Raw genomic sequence first — 22392 nt, forward strand, 5'->3', positions numbered from 1 at the left:
GCCTGCAAGGGTAAAGCCATGTTTTCCTCCCTTCAATTTTTAAAGTGTGCTGATCCATTTTTAAAGTTGGTCATGATCCTTTCATATATTCTTGTAACCTGCTTTTGGGTCACAACCCATGGGTTGAAAAATGCAGAACTACAAAAATAATATCACCAAGGATACTTTATTATATTAGCCAAAGAGGGTAGTGTATGTCACTGTATACCTTCGATGAAGGACTGAATACTCAATCTTTTAAGTAAGTTTTTTTTTAACTAAAAATTTGAAAGGGGGCTGAGAGAAGTGGTGGTCAGTAAGGGGAGTATTCTTTTTCATAGCCAAGTTGCATTGTCAGCATAAGCTCATGTCTATGGATCAGCCAGTATGTCTTTGCAGCAGGTGGTACAGTCCAGTGATCTGACTAGACAGAAACTTGCTGTACTTCTGTGACAGCCAATCAAGCACGGCTCAGTGGGGATTACCTTGAGTAACCCTGGAGAGATTAGAAGCTTGCATGTGAGATGGGCAACTCTTCTGTAGCCAGCTTAAGTGGCAGGATGACACAATTTCCTGGAATAAACACGTTGCTGGGTCAGGCAGCCCTTACTAAGGAGCTATGCGATGGTGCTGCTGTGGTTTTTGTCCTTTTGAGTCTTAACTTTTATTAAAACCTGACCCCCTGCTGTGGATATTAAAAATTTTAATCAACAGATGAATGTGCAGGTACGTCGTTGACTGAGGCTTCAGCTGTTTAAGGTTTGTGTTTAACCTGCCTTTAAGCGTCTGCATGATAAATACATTCACTGTGGAAAACAGATTTAAGATCTGTTGTTGACAACGTGCAGTGCTTAAATTAGGCTGGTAAAAGCACTGGGGCTTTTGATCAACTCGTTTTCAGAAGAATTATATAAAATCCACTTTGTACTGAAGCTGCAGTACACTTTAACTCTTTCTTTTCAGACTGTTACATCTAGTATAGTCAAAGCCACTTACCTTGGCATGTCTCACTGACATCTTGTTAAAGGAATACTTGGGATAACCAGCTAATGCCAATATTGAGATGTTATTACTTGCAGGGTGAGGTTATAAATAACGGTTAGCAGTTAGTGTTTCTACTCTTTATACTACTGAAATGTCAAAAGCTTTTGATTTTCAAGCTCACTTTTGTTCATGTAGCATTGACAGAAAGCTGCCATCCCTGTTCTTGGGAATTTTAAAGCATTATGAAATGCAATCAAACTACATGACATGCAGGCTTCTAGGAAAATAATTTCTGGAACTTTTTTTCCTTCTTTTCTCTCCAAGAGTTGGCAAATATATTTAGGCAGTTAAGTCCAGAAATATTTTTAACTTCTGCCATATATTTAGATAGAGAACAAAGTATACCCATCTGTGCAGAGTGTCGTATATTAAAGCAACAGAAAACAAAACCCATCCTGTAGCTATGTTGCACCTGTTTGTTGTAACACACTAACTTTTGCTCTGAGGACTTCTGGAAGACGTAGGTAGATTAACCTTAACACTTAGAAACGTTGAAAACCACCACCTCAACTTTTTTTTCTTTCTAATGTGAACCTGTATCTGCAAAAGGAGATAATAAAGCATATTGGGCAGTTAGTGGTATCAGAGTGCTTCGAATCTTGCAGACAAGGAAGTTAAACTGAATGCTACATCCTATTGATGCTTGGGTCTGGAGTGTCTATAGATGAAATTACTTGTTTCTTTTATGTAGAGCCCTGTGATTAGTTTTCTCCTCTCAGCCCTTTCTGGCTTTCTGCCCTGGTCCTCATTTTCAAGTCCCTTCCCAAAACAAACGTTTGAGGAAGCTCTTGAAGTATAATGCTCTATGTTGTGTAATACATATATGCCTGCAAACACAATATTACTGGAAGACCTGTATTACTCAGACCCATATACCGATGTTGTCTCTTGCCTGTCTTTTCCTTTCATTTGGTGCATCATTACCCTGTTGTGGGTATTTTGAACCTGATTGTGCAGGTGCTCCATTGGCTGGTTGCACCAAACAAAAAGAAATATGCACAGGAGGGAGCCAATCGCCAGTAGTAAACAAGCACCAAATTGTTTTACGTTAAACTCTACAAAACGAGAGCTGGAACTTCACCGAGAAAGCACCATTCACAGTGTTCACTCCATCGGTAGTAGTTGGCCTGTGTTGCAAATTATGTGGATGTGAGCGAGGAGGAAATTTTTAGATGTTGGTAAATTTTGCAAGGTTTCCAAAAATAGATTTCTTATGGCTTGCTTATAATGCCCATGCTTACAATACCCACAGCTAGATGCTACTACTGTACAGGCATGAGCTACCTCTGTGGCTTTTCATAGGAACAGACCAATTAAGAAATTGCTCTTCCATTGTGAGCACTTTGCTTAGACACTTTTTCTGTGTTAATCAACAATGGTGTGATGTTTTCATGTGTAAGTCACTGTGTATAGTATACTTTAATCTACCATGTCAGTTACAAACGGTCTTCAACTGTTGTTGATACTCCTAACGTAAAATAGAAGAGTATTAAATTTTCAACGAGAAGAACCTGAGATTCAGTGTTCCAGTGTGAAAAAAAATTGGTAGGGTGGAAGTACAGACTGTGAGCTCTGGTAGTCAAAACCTGTCTCTTGCTATATTTGTTTGCAGGATGTTCAGCACATTGCAAGACTAGTCTTTCATTGAGACTCCTTGGTGCTACTGCAATACAAATAATAAATATTAAATAGAAATTGCCATGGTAGATAAGCCAGCTGTTCATTTTGCTAAGTTTCTGGATAGAAACTGAACTCTCTTTCCAAAAATAAACTACCCCGTGTTGCACATAGGAAGTATCCAGTCCTCTGCATTGTGAGAAGGGGAATTCCTTTCTGATAACCACATTTACGTTCTCAGGCATGAGATGCATAATTTTAGCTGTTGCACAGATAGAAATTCTAAAATTTTATGGAATTGGTATGCTGCAGTATATACATGTAATAATTTAGATATGTAAAATAAACTGTTTAGTTTCCCCTGCTTTACCTGACTGCAGATCTGAATGTTCAGTCCTAAGATTGCTGTGTAACAAAGGCTACATATAACACAGTGGAGAGCATAAGGGCATTAGTCTATGGCTGAGAAGGTTTTATTTTTTTCCAGCTACACTGAGGTTATGTTTCTTAATTTAGGATAATCCTCCTCCGCACCCCCCCAAAACAAAGAAAAAAAAGATCAGAATTTTGTGCGTTCCTTAACCCATTAGGCAACAGCATGTGATAAGAGTTGGCAAATATTGGATTGTTCCTAACAACTATGCCAGGCAAGGAAGTTCAAGTTCTTGTTTGGGTGGCAGTACAGGGGAGGAGTGTCACAAATTCTTTCTCTGACTTTTTTCAGTTGGTTTGGTACATTTTCTAGCCAGAAGGGCCCATTGTGATCATTCAGGCTGGTTACCTTGATAATACAGGCTATTGGAATGCCCTCAAATGCTTCCCAGTTGAAGGAAACTCTGTCTTTGTAGAAAAAGTGTATAATCTTAATTTCAGAAAGTATAGCATGAGCTAATGATCATCTCTTGGAGTTTGCAAAACAATACATTTCTTCATACACAAACATGAAAATAATTAGCAGGATTTGGTATGGACAAAATTAAAAAAAAAAATTTAGTTACCAAAGTGTAGGCAGCATTTCAGAATCATATTGTGTACGCAGAAGCAGCATGTTTTGAGCCAAATCAAAATCTGACTTGTGAGAGTAACTGTGATGTAACAGAGATAAGAACTGGAAGATTAGTGCAGGAGGCTGCCTCCTTCACGGTTTCATTATGTGGGGTAGTTTGGGTGACACCCAGGCGACAGTGGAAGTTGCTGTAGGAAATCATTTGCTTAAGAGTAAAATAGTATCTTTTAAAGTGCGGGGGGGGGGAGATGTGGTTTTGAAATCTCTTCAGGTTTTGTCAGACTACCAGTGGGAATATCAGTTCATTAAAAAACTGAAGCTGCTGCTGCCATATAGGAGAGAGGGAATTTTCAGCACCTGTTGCTATTCTGCTGGTTGCAGTAGAGTTGCACAAATATAATTATGTGCAACCTGAATATAGATAGTCTCGATTGCTGCAGAATAACTGACTGTAGTGTTGGGTAAATGAGGAAAAATAACTGGATTAGAAAGGCTTGAATTAGAACAACTCCAGGAAGGATCAGATACAGTTGAATTCTGTGATGTGTTTTAGGACCCCAAGAGAGCATTGAAACAGAAGAATAAATCTTTGTTCAAATACTGAGACTCATTTAAGGATTAGTATGCAATAAATTCTTGAACCTATGATTTTAGTTAAGTCAACAAACAAGTTGCTGCATTACATTAATAATGTGTTACTATGATTAGAGCAAATAACTTACTATTGTCGCAGAAGCAGATGCCCACCTGAGGCTTATTGGAAAAGTTAGGCTGGCTTAACACTGCATTAATGCCCATTTTGAGCTGAGTTGTACAGAGATAAGGGGTCTATTAGTAGTTACTTTGACACTTAAGTTGCCTTGGTTAACATGAATTAGTTTGTAGAATGTTTTTTCCTCACTGAAAAAATACATTAAAGGAATTTTATATGTAGGAACCTACTTAGATTGCACTTTCACAGCAACGGTAAAAACGGCTTCCACAATTGCTGTGAAAAGTGGCATTTGCCATGATTTCCCTTAGAATAACCTCCCCAAATAAAACATTTAAAAAGGAAGTCAAAACCAAACAAACTTTACTAAATATAAAGTGCTGGATCCCCAGTGGGAGCCAGGGGTCTCACAGGCAGCTGGGGCTCTGGGGGCACCAGCTGGTGGAGCAGCATACAGGGGAGCAGCCAGTCAGCAACGAGGGGCAGGACCATGTGAAGGGCAGCCCTCTGCCAATCAGTGGCAAGGCTGCTGTGAAATGCCTATAAAAGTGGCTCTGCATGCCATAAAACCCCTTCATCTCACCCCAATGTAGGTAGGTGCCTACTGTAGCAGGTTCAGGGATTTGCTTAGTGCAAATAGTCTTTTGTCTGCTGGACACACTTGCTCTGTAGGAAGCATCCTACTCCAATCAGTGGTCAACAACACACCAAATGTAGTCCACAGAGGGGAACTTGCAGTCCTGGAGTCTCTCTAGGCCCTGGGAAGGTGCTGCTAGCTTTGCACCACAGAGCAGCCTTCCTTCTCTCACTCAGATGTGTTGTCTCATAGCCTTGCAGTGCTGCTTTCTCCAGCCTTGCCACACTAGGTCTCTTACCAGACCATGGATGAGTCCTTGGCTCAGTCTGCCAGTGCTAGCCCGACCCCCCCTCCCTCTCTGTCTCCTCTTCTCAGGACCTTTTTAGCATTCTGTGGGGTGGCTAATTAGCCTCTGCAGCTGGTCCAATTCTAGGCAGCCTGCAATCACTCCTGATTGCCTGCAGCTGGCTGTCATCCTCCACAAGCCTGCAAACTCCTCTACCCTGGAGTGTGCAGTCTGTTACAAGCCTTTGCTGGTCATCCTGCTACACCTCCTTATGAGTTAGATCTGTCCTTCTCAAGTGTTTAACATAGCTGTACATGATGTGACATTTCTTAAGAGATTTCTAAAGTAGTTATTTATACTCATTTAAATCCAACTGACTGCCCTGAGAATGAGGATTAGATCTGTGGATAGTTTTTAATAAAATATCTGAGTTGTAAAATATAACATTTACTGTTTGTTGGATAGAAGCACTAATGTACTCTGTTACATGAATTTGATTTTTGTTACTACTTAAGGAATTATTTAAAACCTTGTTTATTTTCAGATTTCATATGCAGAAAACCATAGTGCTGATGAATACAAAGCTACTGTGTTACTCATGTGGAACGCACATTTATCAGTGAGCATTAGGTGAAGAATAATTTGTGTGTACAGTATGTTTCATCACTATCCTTATTCAGCTGAGAGGCAGTATGTCCCTGCAATCTACAGAGTTAAGTGCAGTAGTGAAATACTGTTGAAGAGACAAACAGGCATAAGAGAAAAGTTGCATATTGAGAAGGACTGAAGGATACATTAAAATGTGGCGATTGAAAACTTAAAAGCTACAGCAGATTGTTTTTATGCCAAGTGGCCTTTTTTTTCCTTTAGACCATTTCCTTATATTCTTAATTTGCAAATAGAGATATATCCCAGTTGTAAACCTTTTGAAATCTAAACCTAATTTTTTAAAGTTTATTTGTAAATTGTACTGTCTAATGCAAAATCATATCGAAGGAAAGGAGTTACCATCAACATGGGTATCTCTGGTACTTCTCTTCAGACAAAATTACATCTCTTCTGCACAATCAAGTGTTGCAGAATCCTAGTATGTAAATATTATTTTATTTCAGCAACAAATTGCACGTCCTTCCCAAGAAGAAAAAGTAGAAGAAAAAGTAGAAGAAGAGAAAGCAGAAAAAACAGAGAAAAGAGAGGAAGAAAAGAAAGATGAAGAGGAAAAGGATGAGAAGGAGGAATCTAAGTGAGTATACCTAGTGAGAATGCACTTACTTTCTCTAATGCAGGCATTTCTAGTTTTTTTCTCATTTGTTTAGGAAATTAGCATTACATAGATTCAGTGAATATAACAGTGAAATCGTCTGTTAACTGTCCTCGGTTAGGGTTAATTTAATGCTGTCTTCAAAAAGAAATAAAGCCTATTTGTGCTGATTATACTCTTAGCTAATCAGACACATGGAAAATCCCACAGGTTTAATGTGATTTTTCTTGCCTTGCGAAGTTTATTGTTTACATTGCTTGCTGTTGGTGCTGCTACTTTCCATATTTTTGTACCAGCAGTACAAAAGTAATGGATTTTTTTAAGAGTCAACAATGGAGCATGACCACGTTTTATTTTTAAATAGGAGTTCTAACTTTTGAAAAAAGGGGATCCCATTTCACTGTTAAATTGCTGTATGATTATTCTTTCAGCTGGAACTGAAAAGTGAGCTGACCTGCAGTTCTTAGACTAGTTTCGTGAATATCTGCCTGTGAAGAATATTTTTCATTAAGGTCTCTGAATCCTTCTTAATTTTTGCTTTCTCTCTAGAGAGAACACCAAAGAGAAGGACAAAACAGAAGTTGCCCCAGAAGAAACTGAGGAAAGGGAGCAAGCAACTCCTAGGGGACGAAAGACTGCCAACAGCCAAGGCCGCCGTAAGGGCAGGATCACCAGGTCAATGACAAACGAAGCTGCGGCTGCAAATGCTGCTGCAGCTGCTGCTACTGAAGAACCACCGCCTCCTCTCCCACCCCCGCCAGAACCTTGTGAGCAATATTTATAAAATACTTTGGGGTCCATCCGGCAGCAGGGCACATAAGCAAGCTAAGGCCATTCTGTCACACATGCAGCACGCTGCCGTTTTTTATCAATGAAATACCTTCTTTACTATTCACACGCTCACAGACAGAACTGCTAGCTAGTATTTCTCAAACATCCAGAAGCTAAACAGTGAGCATTGTGAACAAAATCAGATTACAGATGGTTTGTGTTCATTCTTATGTGGCAGGAATCATGGTATTTAGAACTTACTAGCTAAAGGCTCAGGCAGAACACTGTGTTGATATGGATCTGTTTGAATGCCCTAGTCTGTAGAGCACTGGTTTTCAACCAAGGTGCCCTGGGGTGCTGCATCTTTTGAAGGGTACGGCAAGGTCTGAGGAGATAAGCAAGGTGTGAGGAGATAAGTAGATAAGCACAGGCTCAGGCTTGCCTCTGCCTGGAGGATTTCCCCACTCCCTTACCCACCCCTGTTGCCAAGAGGTAAGCACTGTAATTAAAAAAATTAGTTTTTGAAATTGCATGCCATTCAGTTCACAGAAATTATAGAGGGGTTCTTCTGCTCCAGTGTGGGATGTTTCAGATCCAAAAAGTTTGAGAACCACTGCCCTATGTAGTTACTACCATGCAACATAGACCTGGAATTTGATTTGCCTAAAATTGTTATAGCATAGAATGGATCTTCTGTAAGTTTGTCTTAGTCTGTATCTAGGGAATGTGTGTTTTTTAAAGAAGCACTTTTGTGGCACACTTTTAGATAGTATAGAGGGTCTTATAGCTATCTGTATTTCTTAGAGGTGTGCGTGTTCCTGCTCTGAATGCATGGGTGTGCAGGAACAAGGAGGTAAAGAGGCACATGTGTTTTCTGTATTAGAAATACAGACTTGTTCGTTAGGTGTACGGTCTTTATTTTGGAAGTTCTTGCAAGTAGAAGAGAAATTGTTTTAAAGGGACTTTAAGGTGGCAGCTGTCAACAAAAGGTATGGGTCTGTTACATGCTGTCTCCCTATCAAGAGATTACTTTGAGCTGTACACTAGTTTGCAGATAGTAAATAATTATCCACAAGAGCAGAGGTAATTCTCCCCTCGGTGCAAACTTTCTGTTGACAGCTTTTGGGCTGAGTGCTTGGAAGGAGTGGTGTGCACCACTCGTGTACTGATTGTGCCACCAGAGCTTTTGGCAAATCTGTCTGGGTATTGCTTGAGCAGCCTGAACCTCATAAAAGAGCCCATTAAAGGAAGTGAGCGAGTGTTCATTAGACTATAAACATCAAAGCTTGCCACGTACATTTTTCTCAGCAGGTATGACCTCCTTTTTTCCCCTTCTTCCAGAACTAGGACAGTGAACTTCCACATACAGGTTTTAACTGTTTTGAATCAACTATTATCTTCTGCCCTATTTGTACTATATCTGTTTGTCTCGCTGGCTCCTATTGTGTGCTGCTAAGGCCCTGTATAGCATGCGCTAAATTTAACAGATGGAGCAAGAATGTGGAGGAGGCTTCTATTCTTTAAAGAACCTGAGCTGTCTACAGTGGTTAAAGACCATTCAGAGCAGTATTAGACCTGAATGACATCAAATCTCAAGAGATAAAGGAGGTGGAGAATACTTTGCCCTGTGAACTGCTGTCTGCAGTTTGTCTCCCATTTGTTTTATTAGACTAATCTAAGCTTTTACTTTCTTTTATTTTTCTCCTTTGCTTGTGGTGGTTTGTCTGGGTGAGCAGGAGATTCATATCTAGGACATGAATGTGGGAGAACAAGTTTCATGGCCCATTCCTCAAAAGTCCCTTTTAAATACTTTATAGCATCCTGGATTTGGATCTGTGGGGTTTTTTGTTCTTAATTTTCTTTTTTCTCCCTGCGCAATATGCTTAGGTGTGTTCTGGGGGCCCTCCTCCCCCCCTTTTCTCATCTGTTCAGTAGTATCTTATGATATAGCATTCAAATAGACTTACAAAAATGAATAGAAGATAGGTTCTACAAAATCCCTCACAGTACCTACATAACGTCCATCAGATGTTCCAGAATCTAATGAGCCAAACAAGACTTGACAAAATGTACAGAACTTCTTTATGATTATGATTTATCAGGACAAACATATGGATAGTTGTACAGAGAGAAGCTGGAAATGTTCCCGTCTCACGCTGAAGAAGCAAATATTGCATGTTTGACTTGCCGTATGCAGTACCTTTAATGTAAAGAACTGCTGCACTCTTTACTGTAAAAGACTCCAGGAAGAACCTTGCGTTCTAGCTGTGTTGTCTACAGCTATAAAAAAAAAAAAAAAAAAAAACCCCAAAAAACCACTAAATGCTTCATATATTTATCACCATTAGTTTATTTTAGTGCTATGAGCATTTTTGGGTTTTAGCTTTTAAGTTTGAAGTGTTCCCTTCTGTTGTCAGAGGGTAGGGACTTTGGTATTTCAAGAGCCATTTTGGTCTCGGCACAGTGACATGGCAGCCAGAACTTCTGGAGTTCAGCACTTCTCACTACCCTGTCTCCTTCCACTTGGAATTATATTTCCAATTAATGTTGGCTTTCTACTCTGTAGCCTTTGGAAGGCGGTTTGCTGTGGCACATTTGTCACTAGACTGGAAGTCAGATGTGTGTTTTTAGTTTGCCATGACCTGCTATGTAACTCTGGACCAGTCGTCACCTTCTCATGCTTCTGTTTCTCCCATCTGTTAATTGGAAGTATTTCTAGTTGATTTGAGTTACCCATATATGCAGTTAGGGGCTCTGTGAGAATGAATCATTTTATGGAAACATCATGCTTAAAACAAAATGCAAATAAGCACCCTTGACCTGTAACTATCACTGACATTTTTGGCAGTGTACTTGTACAAAGACTGTGCTTAGTTTTTCTTTAGTATAATATTAACATGGCACTTGGCAGAATAACGTCCAAAGCTTTTGTTTTTATGTGTAACTTTAAGCATTAGCAAATAATTTTGTGAGTTCAGGAGTTCACAGTGTTATGTAGGTTACCCTTTATTACGCAAGGGACACAAGGTCAACCTTTGACTTCTTTTGAAAAAGGTACATACTTGTCTGGATACTTACGGACAGGAAAGAAATATAACACTGTTTTTGGTAGCTAGAAATCTTGTATGATGATTGAAATAGAGCAGTGGGATCTTAGGGGTTTAAACATAGACCTGGAAGCATTACATTTTCAGACTTGCCTAATGGCTTATGTTTTGGCCTAGGCTATGTCATTTTAAGATTTGTCACTCCAGTCATAAATTTGGGATAATACGTATTTGCTTACATTGCCTGGATGTTGGAAGGATAAAAGACTCCCAAATAATGTTACATAAATGTATTGTACTACAGTAATACTTCAGTGTGTATCTTGGAAATGGAGGTAATCCAGAATGATATTGGATTTGCTAGTGGGTTTCTGCTTCCTGTGAAAAATGTTACAGTGTGAGATGTGTTGTAAGAACGTTATTGCCCTCTGTAATGCAGTATTAGACAGAAGATTTTAGAAGGAAATGGGTTGTGTTAGGGGAAAACAAGTGGTACACCCAGGATACCAGAGCATGCTGTTCTTCAGTAGCTGTTTACGAGTCTGGTGAACCTTGTGTACAAGCATTAGAATTTGGCATATTAGGTTATGAATGATGTACAGCTTTATGTAGAAATCTTCCTTGATAGAGGTAAATATTTTGAGCGACTCTAGGTGTAATGTTTTTCTCTGCTTGGGCACATGAAGGCTCCTTCAGCACGTCTGCTATGGTGTGATAGAACCTGACTGCCGGCCAGCGTCACAGGCGACTCTCCTAGAGTGGCTTGAACAGACCTTAATGTAAACAGATTAATAGATTATGAGAGGTGTGATTGGTGCTGAAAGGGCAAATCTTGGGTTTTTGTGTGTTTTCTCTGTCTGATGGGATCTGCTGTTTGCTATTTCAGCTTCTGCAGAGCCTGTGGAGACCTCCCGCTGGACAGAAGAAGAAATGGAAGTTGCTAAAAAAGGTAAACCTTCTGAAGCATTGATGCTTGCTGCTGGTCATTAATTTGGCCTAGTAGCACTACTTGGAATGAATGCAACAGAACTCCAACCTTTTGCTGTTTGAAAAGAGGCTTTTTTTCTTGGGAAGGAAATATCCGTGCCAGTAAAAATCATGCTGATTGTAACTTTTTTGTGGGACATGGATCTCAGAGAGCTATTTGATTTCACCAAACAGCTAAAGCTGTATTTGGTTTGGTGTAAAACCATTTTCCAAAGACCATGTATAAATTCCGAAACTAATGTCAATGAAACTTTATCTGAAATGTGTATAAATACCAAGTATTCTTTTTTATAAGATACATAAATACCATTTCCAGGAGATTTAGTTCCTTTAGTTGAAGTGTTAATTTACATTTTGACTCACCACAACATGTTTGTGTGTGTAATTTGCATTCTAGCAAAACTTAGTGGTAGCTGTTAGCTACAGCAGGGACTTAGGTTTGAAGTATTTATGAGCAGGCAGTAGAGGACTTCTTGTAGGACCTGGTAGTTTCCTTTGCTCCTCTGTTACTCTGTGCTAAACATTTTGCAAGGGTTGGCAAAATTCATCTCTTCTGAAAACTAATGTTCATGCATCCTACAGAAAGCGTTTTAAATATGCTGTTCAAATAAGACTTCAGTATGCACACGTTCAAGTTTAGGATTTCACTAATTCTTAGTCAGGCCTACATATTCCTTTACTCATCCAGGCTTTTAAGTGTTGTATAACCCTCGGACTGAAATAAAAATTGCTTCTCTGCCATTGCCTAATATACATTGTTTCTGCTGTTTGCAAATTGTGCCCAAGTTCTGAGCATTTAAAATAGATGCTGTGTGAGACCCTAAGCAACATTTTTATGCTAATTCAGGTGCAACTAAAATGTCCGTAAAGGGGAATTTTAAAAGAAAATCTAATCCAAATTTTAGTGACCTATTTTATATGGGTTCATTAAGAATATAGCTTTTCAAATTAGTTTTGTATTTGAATGAATGAGGCTACTTTCTTTTGAGGACTGCCAGTTTAGTCATACTCTTGGCAGGGGCCTAGTATGATGTAAAGAACTTTTTACATCAGAAAGAACAGTTCTCCTAACCATTGTCAACTAAATGTAGAAGCTGGTTAATGAGAGCTTTTGAAACTTTGACTTTGCCTTTTATAAGAACATTGTGTCACTCTTCTTTTGTGTAGTCAAGAAAGTGTTTTTTTTAAATTCTTTTAAAAAGAACATTGAAGTGAGTAATTATGTTAGTGGATGTGAAGCTTAGAACAACTCTTGTTAGGTTTTGATTTTTACTTCATTTTTGGAGGGAGGTATGTATAACTCTGTGCTGTAATACAAAAAACTACCTTTCAAAGATTTTGTAAAAGTTTTTTTTGGGTTTTTTTTACGTGACTAGGCATAGCCACAAATCAGCCCAAGAAAGTTTACCCTTTTCTAAATTTTGAATCTTGGATATCTGTTTCTTAATGTTGTCTGAAGTAGCATTGTGCACATGTTTACATGCAGTTGTTGCAAGTGTTTTGCACTTGACTTTTTCAGAAGCAAGAAGTTAGAAAGGACTAGGTAATTTGTTTGATGTGTACTTATCTTGTAGTCAGACTACCAAGGTCATCTTGGTATTTATAAATGGGGAGAGACACAGCAGGCTCAGGCTTTCAAAATCATTTAAATTGCCAGTTAACTCTTTAATCACCAGTACCTTTTGGATTGTAGCTAAAATATGTAATAACACTAGCTTAATTAAAAGTAAATGTGCTTCCAAGACTGAACTCAAAGTATATTTAGTCTGTAAGTGCTAATGATGCCATTGCAAATTTCTCATTTTCTTCCCTGCTTCTGCACCCTTTACTGCTATTTTATGGGAGTCTTCTGCAGGTACTCCTCACTTAACGTCGTCCCGGTTAACGTTGTTTTGTTATTACGCTGCTGACCTGTTAGAGAACATACTCATTTAAAGTCACTCAGTGTTCAGTTATAACGTTGTTTGGCCACTGCCTGCACTAAGGTAACTACTGTGACATAACTGGAATCACTTAACATTGTTTCGCTGAAAGTCACGGTTTTCAAGAACGTAACTACAATGATAAGTGAGGAGTAGCTGTACTTTCTCTGAGGTGGTCATAGTGTTGCATTGGGGTCTTTTTTATGTCCCAGGAAAAATCAGATGAACTTTAACTGGGGAGACAGCATGAACCAGTGTCTACTGGGAATCAGGCTTGGGGTTTTAGTCGCAGCTGTTGTTCGCTGACTTTGACTTTTTGCACAGTCTGAACTTCTTGCTGCACTTCTGTTTCATTGTCTGGAAGATGAGACCAATACCAGTCACCGTAAAATACTTCTCAATGTAGAGCTGACAGGAACAAAATATATGCAATATAAGGGCTAGTTTTCTGTCTTGACTAGATGTAAAATTCTACATGGCATGACTTTATTTAAACTGACAACATAGACAGCCCCTAAATCTGTTTAGTAGGGTTGTATTTATTATCCATTAAGAATTGCTTAAATGATTAATCTGACTTCCTCTGCTTCAGCAGCTATCGCCCATTTTCTGGGCAACTAAGTAATGTCATTTCTATCAAAGACAGACTAAAATGGCTGTGAAACAAAGAAGTTCTCAGCACGTTCTTATGAACTACCTGACAGGCTAAAAATATTCTCCAACATATTTTACAAAACCAACTCCTTCTCAATGCGCTAGTATCACATATGCCAAGTGATAAGTGTGCTGAGCAAAAGCATGTCATAAATGTTGAGGGAGCTTAACAGTTCAGTACTGAATCAGTTATTGAAAGGTTGTATTTCATTACTATCAAATGTTATAAAATAAGGGATTGAGTATATACTATAAAAAAAAAATTTTTACAAGATTTTTTTTTAGATTTATATGCCACCCTTCCCACATGTGGTCATGATAAAGGTCATTTAAAGGCAGCACTTTTTAAACTCACTGTTTCCTAGTTTCTTTGTTTTTTGGCATGGTATTTTTGTTTGGTTTATTTGATTTCTCAGTTTTTTTGATTATTTAGCTTGGTAAGTGTTAAGTTTGGATTTGTTTAAACAGGATTAGTGGAACATGGTCGCAATTGGGCGGCAATTGCCAAAATGGTTGGAACTAAAAGTGAAGCTCAGTGTAAAAACTTCTACTTCAACTACAAAAGGAGACATAATCTGGACAACCTCCTTCAGCAGCACAAGCAGAAAGTGAGTAAACAGAGGTTTTAGGGGGAGAGCTGGGATTAATCTATAACTCATTGAGGCTTCTTCTGCTGCTCATGCTGCTGACCAGTACCCTTTCAGATAGACAGTTCAGAGGTATTGGTCACACCAGCTTGGCTTGTTTTTGTGTTGTTTTGGTTTTTTAAAGATGCAGGAGAATAGTCTGCATCATCCACATACGACATTTGATCTCAAATCCCAGCATGTTTCATGAGCTTTGTGTATATAGGCTGTGTGTGTGCATGGAAAGGCCTATGGTGTGGAACATGTGAGTGTTAAACAGCCAGCACCAAGAGTGCATAAAGGGTCAAGATAGCCACTTGAAGTCTAGTGGTTGAAGGCTTCTGCATACCTAGCTGGTGGAATTTATTCCCCTTGAAGTAAATAGCAGCTATGCTGCACTGAGGGAACATTGCTAGGCCAAAACTGGCAGCTTTTTGCAGTCTGCCATAAGGCTGTATTCTGCCTTTAGCTGTATGAGTAGATTACAATAGATTACCTGCTGACACAGTGGGAGTTACTTAAGGATGCTAACAAGCAAAATAACTTCTAATTTTGAGTATCTAAAAGCTTTTATGCATTTGGCAGTGCATTTTCGTTGGCCTTGACAGTATAGCCTGAAGTTAAATCAATGTGTGGATCAATGCAGAAAAAGATCATTGCTAATGAGGAGATTCTTTCTTTGAAATCTATTATAAAATGGAGAGTACAATGCATTTAAAATTAATATATGGACATAGAAAAAATGAAGTAAGTGTCACATCTTTCTGACAGTCTTCACGACGGCCCCGTGAAGAACGGGATGTATCTCAGTGTGAAAGTGTGGCATCAACTGTGTCAGCTCAGGAGGATGAAGATATTGAAGCATCCAATGAAGAAGAAAATCCGGAAGACAGTGAAGGTAACAGTTAAGTTGGAAAGAAGCTCCTTTTTTGTGCCAAAATGGTCCTACATTTTAGTTGGCAGTCCTATTGGTCACCTGCAAAAGTTGTTGTTTTCAGTAACCCAAAAGTTGCACTTTGTTGCATTAAAATAGTCTACTGGCATTTTCAATTTCTACTTTTGACCTGGATTTTAGCAGGTGGAATTGTTACTGTATCTTTTTCTGACTGGCCCTGATCTTTTCTGACCCTTGCTTTTGGCATTAAACCATTTTAGATTGTTACTAATATGTAACATTTTGAGAAGCCCTTTACTACCCTACCAGTAAAGTGTACTACAGCATGTGCCTGAGTGAACAGCCCATTTAAAATGATGGAGAATCAAGATTTCTAGTCTTTAACTGGTTACTGGTCTCAGAAAGGCTGCAAGCAGGCAGGCAGCTATCAGCTCCTTGTTCTGGCTGCAACTTTTCAACATCAGAGACCTGCCATTGTGTTTGGCATGGGCCACCCTTATATAGAACCGTCCAGTAAATTCTTAAACTGAATCAGAAAGTTTAGGGTTGTATCTCATGCTGCTGTCTGCATAATTCATTGAAAGACAGCCAATAATAATTAGTGGAGAGGATCTAAGTGGTGAGAATAGGTGGATCTTTATGCTTTACTTATCTGTTTAGCATACCATGTTAAAAAACCCCTCTCCATGAACACGCTTATTAAAACTTGGGTGCATCTACATGCACAATTAGCATGGAGCAATGAACTCCGGCGCAGTTCACACCAGTGTCAGCGGCTCCCAGGTGCAGCATATACATGTGCACCTGGGACCGCAGCAGTTATAGCTAGGGTGGAGCAGCCTTGGGCTGGCAGCAGGCTCGGGTAAGTGGGGTGGGTCAGCCCCAGGCTCTGGGTTGCAGCGTTGGGTGACAGGAGCTGGCTGGGCCATGATGGTGCTACAGTGTGGGACTAGCCAGCCCCAGTCATTGTATACACAATTAACTCCTACAGTAGAGTTAGTTGAATTTACTGTGCCCTAATATGAGCACAAATGTAGACTGTGATGCTTTCTCATTGGTCAGCTCCACAGTAAAGCGCGTATGTAGACGCATCCCCTGCGACTCTTCTTTCCTTTGGGGTCATAACCATAAGCCATAGGTGAATACCTTGTCTATAAAAAGTTATATAATGAATGATAGGTTAGAAACCTTGAACCTTTCAGTTAACTAGAATTGCATGGTTGGCTGTACAGAATTCGGTTTCCTTTTCATTGGAAACATCCTCTGAATGGGAAAGGCATGTAGTTGCTTTCTAAAAAATACCAAAAGTTTGTGGAAGTGTGTTATATTTAAGCTTAAATATTTCTTGTTGAAGTGATTTTAATCAGTGTTCTTATCTTGAACATGAATCTCCTGAGTAGAATCTGTGTTTTATTATGCAACCATAGTTTTCCCTAACCATTTTTAGTTTACTTTATCAAAGTTTCTTAATCTGGAGGCTATTTATGATACAGTTAAGTCATACAAAGTGGATAGAATTACTAGGGTGAAAGCTGAATAGTTAAACTTCATTTTGAAATGGCACAAAATATTAGTGATGCTGACGTGTACTTCCTGCTATAGATTAAAGGGCCTTTGTTTGCCTGTAGCCACAATAGGCATTGCTTTCATGACTAACAGTCTCCTTTTGCTGCATGAAAAGCAATAGCAGACTGCTTGTGTTGCACACTGTTTTGGTGGATGGATGCCAATTCTAGAAGGATGTCAAGTCATGGAATGGAACAATTTTTAAGGTTGTGGCTTGTAGCCTAAGATTCTTAAAGCCTAAAATTCAAATAAGTTTGAGATGAGGGTAATTATATACCATGAAAATTAACTGGTTAGACTTGTTTGCAAATTATGCAAACATTACTCAAAATTAACGCTCTGCTCTTCCTCTGAGGCCTGTAAAATATACATACTTAATTCATTAAAGTTTTGCTCCACCATGCTATACTTTAGTTTGTGCTGAGACCTACCTAAATCATGCAAAGAGGGCTGTATGAAGTACTGAGATTCTGCATAAGGAGTTCTGCTCATCAGGGCCTCGTTATCTAACCTTGGCGTTCTGATTCCAGTCTTCCTCTTCAAACTGTTCCTTCTGTTCGCTTATCCCTTTGTTATTTCAAGCAGTTGGTAAACTCTTTGGAGCAGGGGCCTCATCGGCTTATTGGAACTTTTGGGGCAACTGCTACACTTTTGGTTGTTAACTCTTCTGAGAGCTTATGCTGGAACCATGTCTTTCAGGTGCCGAAAACAGCTCAGATACAGAGAGCGCTCCATCTCCTTTACCAGCAGAAGCTGCTAAACCTAGTGAAGATGCTGTGTCTGAGGGCACTGTTTCTAGAATCACCACCGAGACAGCAGCAGAGCAGGAATCTGCCATTAAAACTGCACCCAGTGCCTCCCCTTCTGCAGCAACCCAGTGCACGCAAACAGCTGAAACTCAGAACTCTGAGCCGCAGGTTAAAGAAGAAATAAATAATGAGGTGGGAGAGCCTATGGAGGTGGACAATAGAAGCCATGCAGCTGAAGTTAAACCTATGCTTAACCTTCCAGTGCATACCAAAGCAGAGCCTATAGACACTGAAATGAGGTTACCAGAAAATATTCAAGTGAAAATAGAAAGTGAAACCAAAGAAAGGGATATGGAGAAACCCAAGGAAAAGTCAGAACCTGAGGAAATGGACTTCAGTCTCACACAGCAGTCTGCTACAGCAAGACAGGAAACCCATTCAGACAATGATTCGAGCGCCACGTGTAGTGCCGATGAGGATGTTGATGGAGAACCTGAAAGACAAAGGTGAGTTTAATTATGCATTTTTTCAGTGATAGCATGAAGCTGGTCTCGGCTGTCTTGCCAGGGCCTTGTTAAAGCTTTCTGAATTTTCTGTGCCACGTGTTGCTATTAAGCCCATGGAATGGCATTGGCTCTAAGAAGTGAAATTTTACATGCAAGGGAGGAAGACTTACAGAATCACAATGTATGAACAAGCAGAGAGGGAAGTAGAAGAGCGGTCGGTAGCAGTGAAAGGTGACAGCATAAACCGAAAATGTTCCTTATTTTGCTCTAAGATATATTCCAGTTCTGAAAAGGTATTTTTCTGAATGTATGTAGTGGCTTAGGTCATTGGCTGCCTTCTGTCACAGACATCTGAAGTAGGATTTGGGCTAGGCTGTCTCTTTAGCTTACTTTTTTAACTTTGATATGCTAAAACTCTTGCAGTGCTTACCATAGTATCTGAGAGACAAATGTTTAATAGATTTTTACAGGTACCTCTTACTTTCCAGTTACATGTTTTTAATGACAGCATGCAGCTTACACACATTAAAGGATCCAGATAGTTTATGAACTTGGGGTTTAGTAACAGCCTCTGTTTTAAGGCATTCTTTGTTCCATGTCTTTGAGGGCTTGAGCACTTGCGAGCATACCAACCCTATTTTATAGTCTAATGGAAAACCAGATTTTAAGTAGGGTTTAGACAGTTCCAGTTTCTACTTTTGGAAATGTCTGAGTGTCATCAGTGGCAGCATTGCTTGATTCTGCAGGTAGCTTGAATGCCTTGGTAGAGGGGCTTTTGGAAAGAAGTGGATTCAGGCAAAGTGTCTATCTTTCTCAAGACAAATTGTAACCAAATTACGTGGAAATACACTATGGATAGCCAGCCAGCAAAATTTCACTCCTATCTGGAAAGCTGAAGAAGGAAAGAAACAAAGCCATTTGGGAATCAGTTCAGAAAATGGAATATGCTTACATGTTAAGCAATTCCTTGGAAAGGATAGCCTGTCATTGAAAACAATGAGAACAACTTTCCAGTCCAGAAAGAAAAAGACGAGATGTTCTTGGTGTGATTCTCCATGAGTAATCCTGTGCCCACTCTTGAGGGAGGAGGGAGAGAGGTGGGGGCTGTTGCTGCCCCAAGCCTTTCTGGTGCACAGCACAGCTATTGTTTAAAAATCAGTTAAGGCAGGCAGCGAGCCGCCTTGAGACCAAAGTGGTAATTTGGAAAGTCTGTAAACATCCCACATCCATCAGCAAAGACAACGCAAGAATTCTCACTGTAGTTACACTGTGAAGTATTTCTCTGCACAAATGAGAAAAATTTAGTTGATATGATCTTTGTAATGTTCATTAGTTTGGGAGAGTAGCAGGAATGGAGCGTTCATCTCCCCCTTTGTGGAAGAGAATTATGGCTTCTCGTTCATACAGAAGATAATTCTTAATGTAGTAAGCACTGGCAGCTTGAAGGCAGAGAGACCTGGACTTCCTCCGTGACTTGGATCTCCTGCTAGGCAAAATAGTGACAGAAGTTTTGCTGAACTTCAGATGGTAATTGCAACCCAGGGAGCATAGAATCGGCAGGGAAGGGTGTTTTGCAAATGCAGTAGAAAGTATTTGTATTAGTACTCTTCTTCCAGTTCTCCAGGAAGTGCTGGCATGATCAATAGGGCATTGTTAATACTTCCTGCACCCCAGGACTTAGTAAGTCCTAACTTGTAAGAGATGTCCTGTCCTTTAGGCAGTGGTTCAGAATGCAGCTTCCTCTTGGGTTTAAACAAGCAATCACTTTTTAAGATTAATCTTATATCTTGTACTGGATTTTATCACCAGCCTTTCAGATAGATGGGGACTGGACAGGGCACCAAACCTTGAAGATGACTTCTCTCCAAGAAAATATTTTAAAGATTTTTAGCCAAACAGTTTGAAAATTGTAGCGGCGCAGACAAAATCTGACCCTGACTTCTCCATCTGGTTTTATTTCACCAGCCAAAGAAGTGCCGAATGTAGCATTTTAAGAGGAATTTAATGGCAAAATTAAGAGTGCCAGAGATGTGTGCAGTGTTTTTATACTCGCTGTAGGTGCTCTTTTGTAGATAAGCGTTCTTCATATTATAAAACAGGATGAGCTCACTCATGCTGTTAGCATTTAGAAAGAGAAATACCTTATTTAACTGGTGATATTGGGAAGCTTGGCTAGTGTGTTCTGCACATATTAGCTCAGGTATTTTTGACTAATTGCTGTCTTATTATTAGCTTGAGTTTTGAGTTTTTAAGTCAATAGCAAAGCAACTGCTAAAAGAGCAAGTGTACGAAACTAGTTTCTAGATTGTGTCTGTTGCAGAGGAAAGAGCATATTAGATGATAAGCAACTTTCCTAGTTAAACTGGCAGTTCCTGTCCCAATGCATAGAATATTTCTTGTTGTTTTTAGTGTGCAGCTGAGCTGCCTTTCTGGTATTCTTCACTTCTGAGTGGCTTAATGATTCAGGCAGTACCTTGTAAAGGTTTTTGCTCTTGAATTTCATGCTAGCTGATAGGTGTCATTGTGTTTTGTAAATAGTACTAACAAATTTAATTTGTATCTAATGATGAATTGAAACCAGATAATTGCCTCAAAATGGTTATTGTTGTTGAACGTGCTTAAAGGTTGTGCTACAGTACTGTTAATCCAGCCTTTCCCAGCAGAATCCATTTTGCATCACTAGCTGCTTTTCACAAAGCCACCTTAGCAGAATGTAGCTGAAACTCTTGCAGTAGTTACAGCACGAATGGCCTAATATGCCTTTTAGCAAGAGATGCCACGGGTTTAGGAACAGACATACCATCACGAATCCCCACCCCACCCTCAGTTTGCTTATGTCCTTCAGTACTATGGTACCAGGAGTTTGTTCTAAAATATGCACCCAGTTGCAGTTATGGGACTTGTATGCCTTGAGTGTAGAATTGGAACTCTTACAGGCTGTTTGTCTTATAATGGCATGAAAATGTTTCCCACACCCACCTCTCCCTCAATCTGTAAACCGGTTGGTAAGTGGTTCTGGGAAACTGGTATAGCATTTCTTTAAATTGTATGGCATCTCAGTGCAGCACAGACTTAAACTGTATGGAGAACCCACAAGATTGCACCACACTTGAAAAGACAGTGCTCCATGTCTGGAACATTTTACTTTGCGGGGGGTAGATTTGATATCATTGATAACATGACTATTCTACTGTTCAGGAAAACTTCCTCAATATTAATATACTTCTCGTGTAACTTTAACATAGTGTTTTGAAGGTCCCTCACCAAGCAGCCTTAGCGTTCATCCCCCAGCATAGAAATTAAATGTCAAAACTGTCCAATTGCATTGTTCTGCATCTGCTTTTTTAAAGTCTTAGTATCTTTCTTTACTCCTTTAACCCTTGGATAATCTCCTTCCCACTTCACAAATGGATAAATATACTTTCAGGTAGTTTCCACAATTTTTTTCCTGCAATAATGAAAAGGTAGTATCCAGCTGTTTTCCGTAGTGCTTTTATACATCTCAAAGAACGGTATAAAGGAGATTAATACTGTAGTTATGTGAGTATAAAAATGGCCTTTTAAATCTTTCAGTGTGATTTAAAATGTATAAGAGCAAACTTAAATCTAGCAGTTTTTGAATTCGTCTATTTGTTTCTGTATCTTTCAAAACTTTATATTGCAGTATACTTCCTCTAAGGAGGAATTTGGACTCCATTGTACTAGCTGTTTTATAAATCTCTAAAACTTTGTTATTATTAAGGTCTTAAATTCTCAAATGCGTAAATTAATTCTCAGGAGTACCTTGACCTGCATTATAACAACTGGGTTTTCACACCTCTAGGAAGTAGGTGGCCTTGTGTATTGATTGTACTGAAATATCAACCCTAAAGAGGTAGCTAAAAAATGATTTTCCTAACCTGAAGGTTTTGGGTTTAGTGAATAATTTGCCCAACCTCTCACTTTGTTTTTGGTGGGGGTAGGGGTTTGGCTTAAAGTGCAGGAGAGTTCTTTTGTCTATCTGGCTTATTTCATGCTGTTTTTCTTCTTTAGGATCTTCACTATGGACTCAAAGCCTTCACTACTAAACCCAACTGGATCAATACTAGTATCATCCACAATAAAACAAGGACAGATGGACTTGCAACAACTTCACCATCGAGCTGCTGTCATACCTCCTATGGTACGTTTTAAGTGACTTGTGAGGG

At 39.4% G+C, this 22392-nt stretch overlaps 1 protein-coding gene across 4 annotated transcripts in view; it reads left to right on the forward strand.

Annotated features, from left to right (window-relative positions):
* Nucleotides 1-22392, forward strand: part of NCOR1 (nuclear receptor corepressor 1) — a 98909-nt gene that overhangs the window by 48238 nt on the left and 28279 nt on the right. For all 4 annotated transcript variants that reach the window (XM_019545761.1, XM_019545762.1, XM_019545763.1 and 1 more), the window contains exons 15-21: nt 6334-6464; nt 7032-7249; nt 11187-11249; nt 14332-14471; nt 15261-15387; nt 17650-18205; nt 22238-22367. In XM_019545761.1, the coding sequence (XP_019401306.1) occupies nt 6334-6464; nt 7032-7249; nt 11187-11249; nt 14332-14471; nt 15261-15387; nt 17650-18205; nt 22238-22367 (1365 nt within the window). The remainder of the gene's footprint in view (nt 1-6333; nt 6465-7031; nt 7250-11186; nt 11250-14331; nt 14472-15260; nt 15388-17649; nt 18206-22237; nt 22368-22392) is intronic.

This window comes from Crocodylus porosus, unplaced genomic scaffold (assembly GCF_001723895.1).
Source record: "Crocodylus porosus isolate Cpor-Errol unplaced genomic scaffold, CroPor_comp1, whole genome shotgun sequence".
Lineage (NCBI taxonomy): Eukaryota > Metazoa > Chordata > Crocodylia > Crocodylidae > Crocodylus > Crocodylus porosus.